The sequence below is a fragment of the Temnothorax longispinosus genome, chromosome 8 (assembly GCF_030848805.1).
Source record: "Temnothorax longispinosus isolate EJ_2023e chromosome 8, Tlon_JGU_v1, whole genome shotgun sequence".
NCBI lineage: Eukaryota > Metazoa > Arthropoda > Insecta > Hymenoptera > Formicidae > Temnothorax > Temnothorax longispinosus.
In genome coordinates, this window is record NC_092365.1 from 2,371,842 (window position 1) to 2,386,649 (window position 14,808).

At 42.7% G+C, this 14,808-nt stretch overlaps 2 protein-coding genes across 3 annotated transcripts in view; both read right to left on the reverse strand.

Moving 5' to 3' along the window:
* The window catches only part of Lilli (AF4/FMR2 family member lilliputian), a 196,790-nt gene extending 193,549 nt beyond the window's left edge, over nt 1–3,241 (reverse strand). Inside the window, exon 1 of the mRNA XM_071784937.1 lies at nt 2,878–3,241. The gene's annotated coding sequence lies outside the window, so the exon portion shown is untranslated. The remainder of the gene's footprint in view (nt 1–2,877) is intronic.
* A 2,600-nt stretch (nt 3,242–5,841) lies between these two features.
* Ndf (Nucleosome-destabilizing factor) overlaps nt 5,842–14,808 on the reverse strand; it is a 36,554-nt gene continuing 27,587 nt past the window's right edge. For both annotated transcript variants that reach the window (XM_071786517.1, XM_071786518.1), the window contains 3 exons: nt 9,735–9,845; nt 9,168–9,612; nt 5,842–8,914 (listed from right to left, as the gene is read on the reverse strand). In XM_071786517.1, coding sequence (XP_071642618.1) covers nt 8,715–8,914; nt 9,168–9,612; nt 9,735–9,845 — 756 coding nt within the window. In that variant the 3' untranslated portion in view covers nt 5,842–8,714. The remainder of the gene's footprint in view (nt 8,915–9,167; nt 9,613–9,734; nt 9,846–14,808) is intronic.

Consider the following 14,808-nt stretch of genomic DNA (forward strand, 5'->3'; position numbering starts at 1 on the left):
TAAAAAATTCATGAAAAGAATTCGAAAACAACAGCACATTGCACGAAAAAATCTAAAATTTCTCAAAATTTAGCGTTTATAAGACAAAACGTTTCGCGTTCAAAAAGTTTCAAAACATATGATTAATCAATCTCAACGACATCTCAAGATTATGTACCTATTTAATATTATTTAAAGATTTTGATCATTACCAAGAGAAGTCTTCGTTAAATGTCAAATTTGTATTGCAGAAAGAATGGTCAATCTTTCCTTAAGAAAAATGTAGGAAAGCCGGCAGTTTTTAGCAAGCAATGAAAAACTTTTCGAAGGCTAAGCTTCGAAAGCATATAGACAGTGAGATTAGATGTCAGTCTTGGTCCTTGTTTGATTTCAATTAAGTAAACTTTGAGTAATTTCTGATTTCCGAATATTACATCCGAATATTTAACGTCATCAAAAATCACAGATCCGCGCAACGATCACTTTCGAGGATGAAAATCGAGTATCCGAACTGGCCGAAGGATCAGAATGAGTGAAACGTTTGCCCAGGACAGCCCAGGAATTCGAGAATTAGAAACGTTACGGTTTTGCATGGCGCCGGAGTTTTAACGATTCTCGAGATGGAAGTCGAGGAGAAGTCGCGCGCGCGGAATCCGCTCCGCTCCGCTCTTTTTTTTTCCTCTCGTCTCACGATTCGGCCCCGTACGATTCCGCCGGGACGAGGTGGTATATCGATCGGTAATCGACGCCGGGGCCGTTTCGAGACGCCATGCAGATGAGAGCCGCCGCGTCGCCGAGAACGGGATTTCCGAAGTCTCTTTCGCGTGTCTCTCTTCGCCGGCGAAACGTGCCTCCGTCTCGCATTGGCGGGCATGCGGGCCGCGCTCCGTTTTCTCGCCGCGAGCGAGACCGCGAGAATAAAAGGCGAGGATGCGCGTATTACGAAAACGACACGCCTATCGCGCGAGATATGGGTGAGATAAAGGTGTGCGCGCCACTGTGCGCGCGCGAGAGAGGCGACGGGGAGGAGATGCCTTGACCCTTTAATCGCGGACGCGGCGAAGCTGGAATTATCAACGAGGCAGCCAGCGGCGCGCGACTCCGCAACGCAAATTGCCCCGATACGATTGCCCCGATTTATTTCCGTATTTAATCGGCAGAAAGATGACGGCCTCGTAAATCGACAGGCGTGCCTGGAACTCGCTCGTTTGGATGGAATTTCACCCGGTTCTTTTACCCGCGAGAAACGTCTCGATTATCGCTGATCGTACGCCCGATATCGCAAAAGAACCGATAAAAGATCCAAGATAAATATATACATCTCTTATTTGATTAAACGGCTTTCGAGAAAGATAATTCTATGTATGAAGATCTTTGTCGGCATTTCGCTGAACATCCTATACGTCAACGCCGTCCGAAGGCCTGGCATTTACTTGATGAGCAATTTCCGAAAAATCTTGAATAAAAAGCGCTTTATTATTTACATTTTTCGCTATAAATTCTTTACGATGATTTTATCGATTGAGAAGGACCGAAACCCATGGTCGTAACGATTATAATTAATAAAGATAGAGCTAGTTAGTCGAATAAAAAATCTTTGCTCTAAAAAATAACGAATACATAAACTAAACTCGACCTAAGGATCTTCGCTGATGCTGACACAGATTAAATCAATATTACATCAGAATCCCTATATTAATTTCTCAGGCTGCTCCAGGTAGCCAATTCGAGGAGCCGGAAAACTATATTGTATATTCAACGGATAAGTTCTCTATTATTAATATCCCACCCGCGGATTCTGGGTGGAAACGGCGCGCGGCGGCGGCGGCGGCGGTGTGTATTCTCGATAATTCTCGGTTGCGTCGGAAACGCCGCGCCGTCTAGAAAGTAACGCTCCACATCGACGACCTTGTTCCTAGGATCTACATGCCGCCACCGCGTCGATCTCGGCCTCGGCCCGGCCCGGCGCGGCGTATCCGCGACCGATCGCCCGCTTTCGGGCCCCCGCGAGATAACGTGACGACGGTCGTGACGGACGTCGCGCGTCGGTCGTCGACGACGGAGCGGCCGGGCCGGCGCGGCGCGGCGGGGCGTTTCTCCTCGGCGCGGGCACAGGGGCGAGAGCTCGAAGAGCTCGAAATCCCTCGCGGACGAAAGTAAGGGCCCTGACACGTGTAGAAAAACTGAAGCAGTTAAGCAAATCAACCGATCACAGTCGAGCATTCTCGAACACTTAAAATAGCTACTTACTTATTGGTCATTTTGCTTACCGGTTAAGTTTTTCTACGTGCCGCAGCCCGAATCCCGACGGTTAAATTTGCATGCTGTAAACAGCGTAGATCCTTCGCGCGGGATCTCGAAAGCGACGTTTCGATGCCACGCATAACGAAAAATAAGTGACCCCCTTTTATTCGCGACGACGCGACGGTGGGAACGGGCCCCGATGGGAACGAACGATGGATTCGTTTCATTATTCGCGACGCTGTTAGCTAATTTCGATCGAGGTGAAATTCAGATTGCGTTCCTGAGGAAGATATCGAAACCGAATTCTCCAAACTTCGGACTCGAACGTGGACCCGCGTGAACCGAGGCGAACCTATGACGTCATCGATCGCTCTCAATCCGGAATCGCTCCGGCCACGCACTGGCAGTACTGGCACACGTGTGTTTGTCCGTGCCAGGGGGCACAGGACGGACGAGGGAAGGATTCTTTGCTCGCGTATACCGCGCGCGCGACGAACGAATATGCAGGGGCCGTCTTCGCGTGGCACCGAAAAATTCCGAACTCGGGGAAATCGGGAGCGCCGCCGCGCCGCCGCCGCCGCGGCCGGGTCCCTCGCGCGAGCGGTGCGGCGCTGCGCAGCAGTATACGTGTGTAACATTTTGAGAGACAAATACCGTTTTTTTCTTTTTCTTTTCCTCTCCGCTCCGTCCTGAACTCTCTCCTCGAGCGCGGCGGCTACATGACCGCGGCTCGGTGACAATCGTGCACGTGGGGCGAACAAATGCACGACGCAACACGTGCACTCCGCGTTTCGTGTGTCGCTAGGTAGTTTACTACCGCGCGTGTACTCACGCGATCGATGAGCGCGTGTGCGTGCGTACGTACGCGCGCGACGCTCTCTCGCTTATCGGGCGTACTACGCGCGCGTGTATGTTACGTATGTGTGTGTGTGAGACCAGGTGTGCGCGACAACACGAGTGAGCGGTGAGTGAGCGTGTGCGCGCACGCGCGCGCGAGCGCGGAAGCGAGAGCACGTAAAAACAACACGGCGGAGCAACGCGTGCAGAGTCGCGGCTGTACTGATCGTGGGGGTCGAGCCACAGGTGTCATCTGACGGCAGTGAGCGTCCCTTCCCTCTCGTCCGCTTGTACGTCACTGCCTGCCCGTCTCTCCCCCCCCCTTCCTCTCCGCCGGCACTGCTCTGTGTCCCCACTATTTGCCTCGTCCCTCCCCTCCCTCGCCGCGCGTAAGTGTGTATTGACGGAGGCGGTTCTGTCGCTTCTCTTAACGTTGACACATGTACGCGCGTGCGTGTAAATTGAGCCGAGGATTATCTACTTGCAACCAGGGTTGTGCTGCAAATTTCAAAATTGCATCTACATGGATTGTTTACATATTGTTTGCGTTAGGTTTACTCAAATCTCTTTCATGTAGACAATTAATATAAGCGATGTAAAACGTATACATAATTAAATTTCTTTTCTGGTTAGAATATCTTTTTATTTAGTTGGCCTATTATCACGTACATTACTCGTTAATTAATGTAAATTATTATAAATTAACTGATTAATTGATTTTTTTAATTGTATTTCTACAAACTCCTAAAAAATAAAAATAATTTTAGACTGGATTAAATTAGATTCATTTCAGTTATAATTTATTTATTAATTAACTGTAGAGTAGAGTGATATAAAAATACATGATGCTAATATAGAAATATTATTTACGCTGATCTGCTCTGTTAATTTTTCGTGGCACGTTAAAAATTGTGCTCAAACTATAAAGTAATAGTAACTAAAATTAAAATTGCAAAAACAAAACAAATTTCCAATATTTCTGGTGAAATATGAATGCTCCGTGGACTCATTGTTTACCTGACGTTACATAGTTCACATTGTATACATGCAAATTATTATATTTTATGCATAAATGCCCAACCCTGTCGGCCAGCTGTACTTTATATTTTTTTTCTTCGGAATAGAGAAGTTGAGGGAAACAATAACGGAACTTTTGCGTTATAAATTGATTAAAGAAAGCAATATATATTTAGATGTGGCAACTTGTACGTGTAGCCCCTAAATCAAAAAATTATTGCGAAAATTGCCATATATGTATATCTTTTGAAACGAAAATTATTACCATCGACGAACACATTGAAATATGTAGATTTTTTTTAATTTTCGCACAATGTCTAATAAAATAATCTCAGCGTTCAGAGATATTAGATCCGATTACTTTACGGTGGAAAATTAAGAGTATTCTCAGACTTCAGATAGTCTTCGAATAACGAAATAATCAATTGCGTTACTTAATATTTATTGCTTTATTTAGAGACTTGTCACTTCTACATTCTCTAATCCATGTCTTTCTAAAACTAGATAGACCGCTTTGCAATCACAATATTTTAATAGCATCAATACTATAAAATTTATCGCAATCAAAAGTTCTAATTAAATCCATTTAATTTCTCCCTGTCCTATTTATTCTTCAGAATTGTTATTTTAATTTCCAGAATATATACTATTAAAATATTTCATATTGTTCGAAACAATTCGAAGCGTATTTAGCGTATGTGAGAACACATTCGAGCTTTAAATTTGAGCAGTTTTTGTTTTTCGAACGGAATGAATAATCAACACAATCGATGGTGGTTGATTCTTCGGACAGTTCGAACAAGGAACTGTCACTCAAGGGAGTGAAAGTAATATATCGAAACCGCAAACAAAAATAACAAGCTTTTGTTTCCTTCCTAGCTTTTTTTTATATTTCATTAGAATCCATATTTCATTCAGATCCATCAATCGAATCAAACGAAATTATATATATGTATACCCAATCTATAACATCAAAAGATCCGAATAATTGCAGGTTCAAGCAGGGAATTCGGTGTTCTGCCGTTGCAAAATTCCAAACGCTAAGCATAACTTGGCTATTTGCAGCGCATTTTCAGTAGATTCTCACAGAAGAATAATTTTGAGACAGTTATTTTTCGAACTTGCCTACGACAAAAAATGTGTGGTCATTAACACTCCACTATTATTTTTTAATTTGTATTTTTAGAACCACTCTGCGATATGTATTATAACATAAATGCTTGTATATCCGTTTCCTTTACAAATTTTAATTAAAATAAATGTAGGTCAACCGTTAAAATGGCGTACATTAACTAAAACAAGTCTAAATTCGCTCGAGAAGTACTTCTGAACTTCAGCAAGCTAAGGCGCTTTATTCACTTACCTAGATGTCTAGCTTAAGCGTTTTCACAATAAACAAGGTAGAAGGTAAAGATACAACAAGTCTTAAGCCTCAAGCGGTTGTTTTACCGAATGTCCGCCTTTTCTTATTGCTACTATTAGAAGATAGAAATACAAAATACAATTTATCCCGAGAATATGAAAATTAAAAACGTACGGCAGTCGAAAAAGTTTATATAAGACATATCTAGAGAATCCAAAATAAAAGTGTATTAGACTGAACGTTTCATCTAAAATCGATACATATTTGCTGAATTAATTGAAGAACAAAAATCCGAAGGACAACGCCTGATATAAATCAAATTATTCAAGTAAACGAAGCAAACGACGGAGTCGCCACTTAAAGAAAAGTATGACACAATTTCAGGGGCAGGACAGATAAAATTCATAGGTCAAATAGATATTTATTTAAAAACCATTGTGTATCCGTGACAAAACATATAACGTCTGTTGCCGACGTAACGCGCATAACGTATACCCTCATTCATTCGCTCGCACTCACACTAATTACTCCCACATTACTCTCCTCCTTCTCCTTCGATTTCTGCTTGTTTTTTTTTCTTTAGTAAACTTAATATTTACTAATAATATATCCTTCTTTATGCTTTTTGTTTAATGCAGTAGAATATAATATTTCCTCATTCTATCTCCGCCCCACAGGTTGCAGGTTCATACACATACAAAATGTGTCATTGTGATGTTATTATTTAACTGTCAACTGTGTATGTGTCTAATTACATTGTCGCACGTGATATGGCGCCGAGCCACTGTTATTTCAGCTATACGCTACGCAATTTCCCGCACGCGCTTACATAAATTCGAGATCTGTGCCGCGTGAATGACGCGATTATCCATTCGATTTCGAGGAATATCTATAGATAAGAGTGCAGGTGGTGTGAAAGGATTGCCGCCTGAAGAGAAATGGAAACTACATAAAAAAAAAAGTTGACTCTTCGACGCGGAAATAATCTCGCTTGGGTTCTCCGCCAAAAGAAAATTTCTTCATGTTTTTTTTTTTAAACCATTTCTCTAAATATTTTTTTCGACAAAAATCATAGTTAAACACAACATAAAAATTTGCAGTTTTTAATCTAAGAATATAAAAAAAATATATCAGAGACAACAGTTTAGAAAATACTTCACGCATTTCTATCGGACATCGCCTGAGCTCTGTAAAATCAATGTTCAAGAACTCTCACAAAAAGTCTGCAATAATTTGGCAGGAAAAAGATAAAAAATTCTATAGAAATGGCGCAAATTTATTTCGACGTGAAGAAATTCTCTCTGCGGATTTTCATGCATCTTTAAACGCCGACAATATTTTCTTGCACATCGGGGGGAAATTCATGCATCTTTTTCTTCTTTCGGTTCCTCGACCAAGTCTCCCACGCAGGCCAATTCGCGATCCTGCAGTCACTCTCGATTTCGACGCGCGTCGCCCACGAGATCATATTCCTGGGAAAACGAAAACGCTTCCTTCGCTCATTCATCTCTCCCCTCAGGATTCTCTTCTCGCGGAGATCATGCGATCATGTGACTCGTACGCGGTAGTAAAGTACGTTATCGCGAACCGTTCCGAGAATTCGACGTCCGTCGAACACGCGACTCGCTTTTGTAGACAAATTTCGGTCTACTAAACGAATTACGTCAGGGAAAGTTTTGGAAAAGTGACCCGCAAAAATCATTCATCAGTGTGTACTTTTTTATTCAGATTTTATCATGCTCGGCTTGTGACTTTGGGTTTGAAACTTTCCTTTTCAAAACTGTGGAATGACTAAAAGTACAAAATATCTGCGGACGTACAGTTTCAATTTCTACTACTGCTTTCAAGGCCAGGCCTTCGAGGAAAGCTGATATCGTTAACGTTGTTAAGGAGATAAGAAAACGCAACATATAATATACACATATATCTATTCTAAATAACATTCTCCTCAGTCCCTCTGTATCTTCATTAATTTATAATGCGCTGCACGTCAGCTTGTCGATTAACAGCAGCGTCGGTAAAAGTGAACCAAGTTAATGCGAGCGTTAATATCTTTCCTTTTTTCCAATTCAAACGTCGAACTTCACGATTTCATAAGAATTTTTTTTCTGCACGGACGAATTGATGACGGTACTGTCATGTGAGTTTGCCGATAAATCTCCAGAAAAATAACTAATCCTTTAGTTAGATCTGCTAAATTTACTAATAAACAGCGCAAGATAATATATGTGCGTCTGTTCGTTGTACAAAGTGTGACATACAAACTCGAGAAAGCTATGAAAATAAAAGTGCGTCTATAAAATAGTCCATTAAAAGCTATCCTTTAGATCATAAAGAAGACGAAAGTATGCAAGAAAGAATCAGTCGTCAACCTCTTGCTGTTATCGCTTCGGGTTGGCAAAGGCTTCTAAGATATTCGCGTAATTTTAACTTTACAATTGCACCACGTAAAACGTGCGGTCTCTACACTTCTCCGTGGCTACTGTCATTAACGTTCGTGACCGTCACCGTCGTGATCGAGCTCGTCAATCTCCCTGCCGTTGACATAATCTCACGCCGATACAGTGTGATCGTTTATCATGAACCGCTTTCAATGCGGCTATCTCGCGCAACGTTTTATTTAAGCCTTTTCCCTCAATCGGTATCGTAAGGCACATTATTTTTCTTCCGACACGTCCCGAATCTCTCGAAACCGAATTAGGTGGGCGTCTTGCGCGCGATCGAAACCGAAACGCGACTCGGGAGCTCGACTGTTAATCAAACCGACGCTAATCCTCCGTCCGCGTGCGAAGAAAAATATTTCCTTCATCGACATGCACACGGGAAGCTATCGCTTTGATATCAGAAAAAAAAGAATATTGCCATAATCCAAATCATTGTCATAGTGTGAGAAATTAATTTAAAAAAATTTTTTTCCAAATAGTTGTAACATTTTTCTTCGCGACGCGAGTCGACAAAGCTCTTCTGCGATTTGCTACCGCGTTTTTGTTTCCTCGTTGCTTAACTTCAATTCTCTACTTCCGTAAAACCTCACAAATGTTTACACGGCGTGTATAACTTTCGAAATCGTCAACCTATATCAAACCAAAAATATACGAATATATTTTTTATGTATACAGTAATATGTACTCTCCTTTCTCTTTATCTGTCTCTCTTTCTCTCTCTCTCTCCCCCCCTCTCTTTTTCTCTCTCTTTCTTAGCGGCGGGAAACAACGTCAGGTATCGCAATAAATATGAAGAAGCTCGGTGACAACAACACGAAGCGCATGCTGCGTTAGAACCTAGCCCTAATATAAACGGCCGAGGCGTCATGTTCGCCATATCCAAGACGCTTTGCGTGCTTGTATACTTCATTCGCTGCGGCAGCAAGCGGCAAAGGTTGCTCCAACTGGTCGCTCATGCCTAACGACAGTCGCAGGTCCTTCTGCATATGTTGCAGCGGTAATTGAGTAGGGAAACCGCCTTCAATAATCGCTGCGAAGCAAAATCAAAGTAATGTTAATTACAAGTTCGATACGTAAACCTCTTAATCCTCAATCAGTTTGGTAAAGAAGGGACATATAGCATCGTTAAAATTTTATTATTGTTATAATTAAAATAATAAAGTTATTAGAGATAGAATCTTTATTATTAAAATTACTAGAAAGTGCATTATCGTTGTGTCGAGTCAAGTGAGGATTAACGCAGACGTGGAAGAAACAACTGACCGATAAAAATCGACGTCTACCTTTGCCCTTCTCAAGAATTGCCGGACACGCCAGAGATGTCAACTCCAGAACCTCCAGAACGTCCTTTTGCTGGAGTCCAGCGCGATCCGCGAGTGCCATGCTCTCGGCCAGAGCTGCCAGAGTGACACCAGCCATTAGCTGAAGTACAAGATTCATCTTGGAAGCATTGCCGACTTCGCCGAGGTAGAAGCTGTTCTTGCCCATTGCCTCGAAGCAGGATTGGCATTCGTCAAAGAGCGACCGATCTCCAGCGGCAAGGATGACCAGAGTGCCTTCTTGCGCTTGCGTTTTGCTCCCCTGCACCTGTGCCTCGAGATAGCGACCACCCTTGCCGTTTATCGCCTCGGCGATGTCCTGAGACGTCTCCGCGTCAATACCGGTCATTTCGACGTAGCTCTTGTCGGGTGATATCTCCGTCAAGACACCGCAGTTACCAAAAACCATCTGGAAAACAGTTTTAACGTGACAAATTCCGCACATATTCCCGACAGTTCTTAGCACAGCTATGTTGGAGGATAAGATAGATTATCTTTAGAGAGTAATATTTTAACTTTTCGAATACTTACATCTTTAGCAGCTTGAGGGTCAGCCACGCACGAGAAAGTGATATCGGCGGCCAGAACGACATCGGATGGCGTCAATCCTTGCTCCGCTCCTGCCTTCACAAAATCCGTGCACTGTAAAAAAAATACATAACGTGCAAATTAGATCTTTATTGATCTCTCGATCATCCTGCTTTTTCAAAATCTCCAGTTTGCGAAAATTTTAAAGAACCATTTGAAAAACTAAAATACGAAACCAATGACCGAGATTGAGGAATTGAAATATAAGTTTAGTGAACTTATTGTAAATATTCGAAAATTCGCCGTTTCCTTTATGTTCATTAGCTGTAATTAATTATACAAGTTTTTTCTAATATTTATGGCACAGGGAATTAAAATATTATTTTTAAATATTTTTATATCTAATTACAATTTATTCATGCAATTTTATATATTTAATATATGCAATTTAATATATAATTGTATATAACTAATATTTAACTATATTACACAATAATTAGCAATTGTATATATATATTTTTTATTTATTTATTTATAAAGAAATAATCGATTTGTACAATCATGCGGACGTTTCGAATTAAATTCAGTATCATGGCGCCATCCAACGCGACGCGGCGCAGTCATGTTTAGTATCACCTGCCGCCGACAGATGGCACCACATACAACCGCGCCCATTCGCGTCGTTCCGTTCGTCGCACATGCCGTAACGGGCAACCGTTTTCTCGGGCACGCCGGCCACATCAGCAAACGACGCCATTGCGGCCGAGATGCGACTTTTTTTTCAGAATCCCGGGAGAGAACCCGTCGCGGATCCCCGTGCGGAATTTCTCGACGGAATTCCGACGAGGATCCCGGGGGAGTCGCGGACGAGGCGTGATCTCCGGCGGGAATTCCCGCCTCGCGACGCTTCGTCCCATAAAATCTCGAATTGCAACGGAAAATGGCGGACGAGCCGCGTGTCGGCTCTCCGTTCTAGCTCTCCGCGAGCCCGAGCGTCTTCGAGAATTTTCTCGCGCGCCTCCTCCTATGATAAACTGATTCAGGGTGCGGCTGTTTATTGCGTAGGCGATCTCCTAGGTGGATTTTCATCGGGGACGAGGTCGGCGAGTCGACAACAACGCGACTAGCCGTGTCTCGCGAATTGATCTCGTCACGTGGCTACCGCCACGATGCATTTTTCCCCACCCCAAAGTCGATACGATGCGACGAGCTCTCGTTAGCATCTGCAAAATTTACAGGCCGAGCCGGCCGAGCTCCGGCCGGCAACCGCAACTCAAGTAATCGCTCGCCGGGGGTCTTTCTGGCGTCGACGATTGACGCCATGTCTCTCGCAACGTGCTCGTCACACCATATTGCTGCGACTCGACTCGACTCGACTCGGCAAAGGCCGAGAAATGAACTTTCGACGTCGAGTTGCCGCAATATGAGTTGTACAGAACGATTCCGTTCCGGATTATTCGGGCATCTTTCCCGGAACCGAAGTTAGATGAATGAAGGTGACGGAGCATTTGAAGGTTTCTCCGAGAAACGTTCCTAACGATCCCCAACTTCATAAAAAAAGATTCCGTCCTTCAGTTCAAAGTTTCTCGTTTCGAAGCTACCTCGAGACAATTGTGCATGACTGTGCATGATTGAGCACAAGAATGATATATGATCCTTCGATATACGAAAAGTATTATTTTATGCATTTCACTGAAGCGTTAATTATCCCGTAAGCCTGAACAGACATTTCGGGCTTGCTGTACTCTCGGGAGACAGAAATAACATTCCTAACGTTCGGCTTTCTCTGAGCCACCCGAATTGTATGCTCCACGCATTTCCCTTGCGCCTTCCAAGCCGCATAAGGTACTCGAGCGTTCCTCTTTCCGGTGACTCAGCTCGCGTATCAAATATGCGTCCTATCCTATCGCGTGCCGTATCGAAACACGGGGCCCGGTGTTCAACGTATATTAAATAACATCATAGATTGCATGTTGAATATATCAATTTCCTTCAGATTTGATGAAACTTATATAATATCGGAACAGAGAGAGAGTATAAGACAAACCAGACCAGGATATGTTTGTTGTCGCTGATAAACATACAATTCTTGTATGTATGCACGAACGTGTCTTATCTACGAGACTCTATCTCATCCCCGGCAGTCCCGGCACAAAGCATTGTTTGAGAAAGAAAGAAAGAAAAAAAAGAGAAAGAGAGAGAGGGAAGGAGGGACGGAACGTCGAGCTTCTCGGTGGCCGAGAAAGAAGATGGATCGTGTCAATTCGCGAGCTTACGACCTTGTAAACGTAAACGATCGTTTGATTAGATTAAATTCGACGCACGACCGACTACCGAGTCTCTTCGAAGTCACGTACGCTTCGTCCGCTCTCGTCGTGGCGGCGAGTTCCTCTTCCTCGTCGGGAAGCCAAGCTTCTCGCGCGGTAACACCCCCGTCGTCACGGTCTACTTCGAGAATTACGTTCAACGTACGCATTTGGCATTCCCGTTGGTCTCGCCGACGCGTAGAAATAACGAAAGAATTTTGAGCTCGACTCAATCCTTTCGCGATCAAAGTTTTATTTCTCACAAATGAGCGAGACGCAAATATTTTGTTTTCCATCTAACCAGCGGGTATAATATGAATCGAAGAATTATTGTAAGGAATTTATGGAGATTTCAGAAACATAGTTTAATCGATTTGATCCTTTTGCAGTCCAATTTATTTCTCACGCAAATAAACGTGACGCAAATATTTTGTTTTCAACATAATCAGCAGGTATAATATGAATCGAAGAATTATTATAAAGAATTTATGGAAATCTCAGAAATATAATTCGAAATCGACTGACTGGATCCTTTTGCAGGCCCCAATTTATTTCTCCCAGATAAGCGAGAATTAATTTTTTTTTAATCCAATCAAAGTATAATATAAATTCAAGAATTTTGATTATTTAAAAGAATTTCTAGAGATCTCAGAAACGTAGTTTGACGATTATATCATGCATGGACTCGAATCATCAGAGAACTATGCGAAAGGCAGAGTATTACGTCGAGTCCAGCTCGACTTGCAAAGGGTTAATCCGCACTTCTAAAACTCTGGAAGCTTTCCGAACGATTTCCAACGCATCCACCGACGCGAGGAATTCCATTGTGAAACGAAAGAAAGGATTACAAATTATATGTATATAATCCGCAAGATTATAGACGTGCAGAGCGACAGAAGGACAACCGAGGGCATCCGAGGACGACGCGTAATTTCACGCGATTCATCAGTCTCGAATGTCTCATTTTTATTTCAATAGCAGGCATTCCACGACTGCGGAATCGGGAATTGAGTTAATTCCGATCGCCTCGACGTGTATATTTTTACTCCCGTTCATCGGGCTCGTTGCGCGATGTAACACGACGCGCTTGCGTTGTAAAATTTATTACACGGTCGCGTATACGGAGGCACGGCTCGACCTTCGTTCGCCGCCATTGTGCCGAAGACGGAAGCGGCGCTGAATGAGCTAGGAGAATCGTGCTAAGCGATTAATGGTCAAAGAACCGTGCGTCGTCGTCGCCTCGTTTCTTTTCTTCCCGCGTGACGCGTATTACGACGCAGCGTCGTAAAGCGATCACGCGTGCATCTTCAATTGCGCATTAAATACACTTATACAGGGTGTCTCCGGACGAAGACACCCGGTGTATTCCATGGAGATCCTTCCAACGATTTAGAACCGGCGCTTCCTCGACGAAGATACCGACGCGTTTTCCAAACCGAGCAAGATTGACGAGTTATTTCTCAAATTCCTTAAATTTAGATAATATATAATAAGTCTATATTTAATTTCCATATTCCTCAAAAGACGTTTCCTGCTCGATATTACGACACGTAAATGATGCCTTATTTTTGCCTCATTTTTGCGAGGGACACTCGATTCCGGGTTGTGACTCAAGAATGCGGCATTTTGCAACGTTTGTTCCAAGACACGTGCACATATATATATATCATCAGCTAAGTGTAAGCGGTGAAATTCGATTGGAACGAAGAGGAGAAGCTTCTTACTAAATTAAATTTAATCATTAGCTTCTTGGCGAAGTATCGATCGCCTGGCAACATCGCCACCGAAGATGCTTATCACATGACTCTCGAAAACATTCCGATGGAACAAATATCCTCGACCGGGGTTCCCGGATTCGGTGCGGTCGGGAGAAGTGCATATAGATTCGTTCGACGCGACGAAAACAGCGTCATTTAAATGTACTACCGTTGAACTCTCGTTATTTTAGGACCGCAGCGAGAGGAGAGAGCCGTTCTCCCGCTAATTCCATAGATCCTCGTCAATAAATCAACCGGCAATCTGATAGAACCGTTCTTCAAGCAACAGCTGCACAAATTGAATTTCCTTGATAGTGATTTAAATGTGTTTAAATATAATACAAGGATTAAGATATCTAATCAATTCGACGTGTGCGATAAGTCAAGATAAAAATGATAGAAGATAATATATGTATATTAAAATAATACATAATATATAAGTTGTAAAGAAAAAATTAAGAGTAAAGTGTCAAGTTTCTGAATTTCATTTTTATTTTTATTCTCAATTTTAAATCTCATTTAATTTTCACGATGCATCTGCGAATTCCGCATCGAATTCGGTGTTGCTTGTACTCCTCTGCGTTACTGTACTCTACATAGAGATTGCTACGTAAAGATTTGCAATTGCATAAGCCATAAATACAATCTAAAGTGCTTTGATCGATAAAATATCCATCACACATTCAGCTAAAAATATGATATCGAATTAGATATCGGTTAGGTATGCTCATGTTTTCATAATTAAATAATTTGACGTATAGTAGCCTTTAGAATTCGTTATCAAGCACTAGTTGGAATATTTATGACGTCTAACACACACATGCGATCATCCGTCTAACGCGAAAATTCCAATCTCGCGGCGCGGAACGTAGGAAAAGCGGGTATATGTGTCTCCAGGTGATCTCGCGATCAAATCGTCAAATAAGTAAAACAGGATCGACGGAAGGGAGAGGCGGTCGCGACAAGTCGCGGCAATTCTGCGTGCAGGATGCGTGTGTGCGGGTGTGTGTGTGT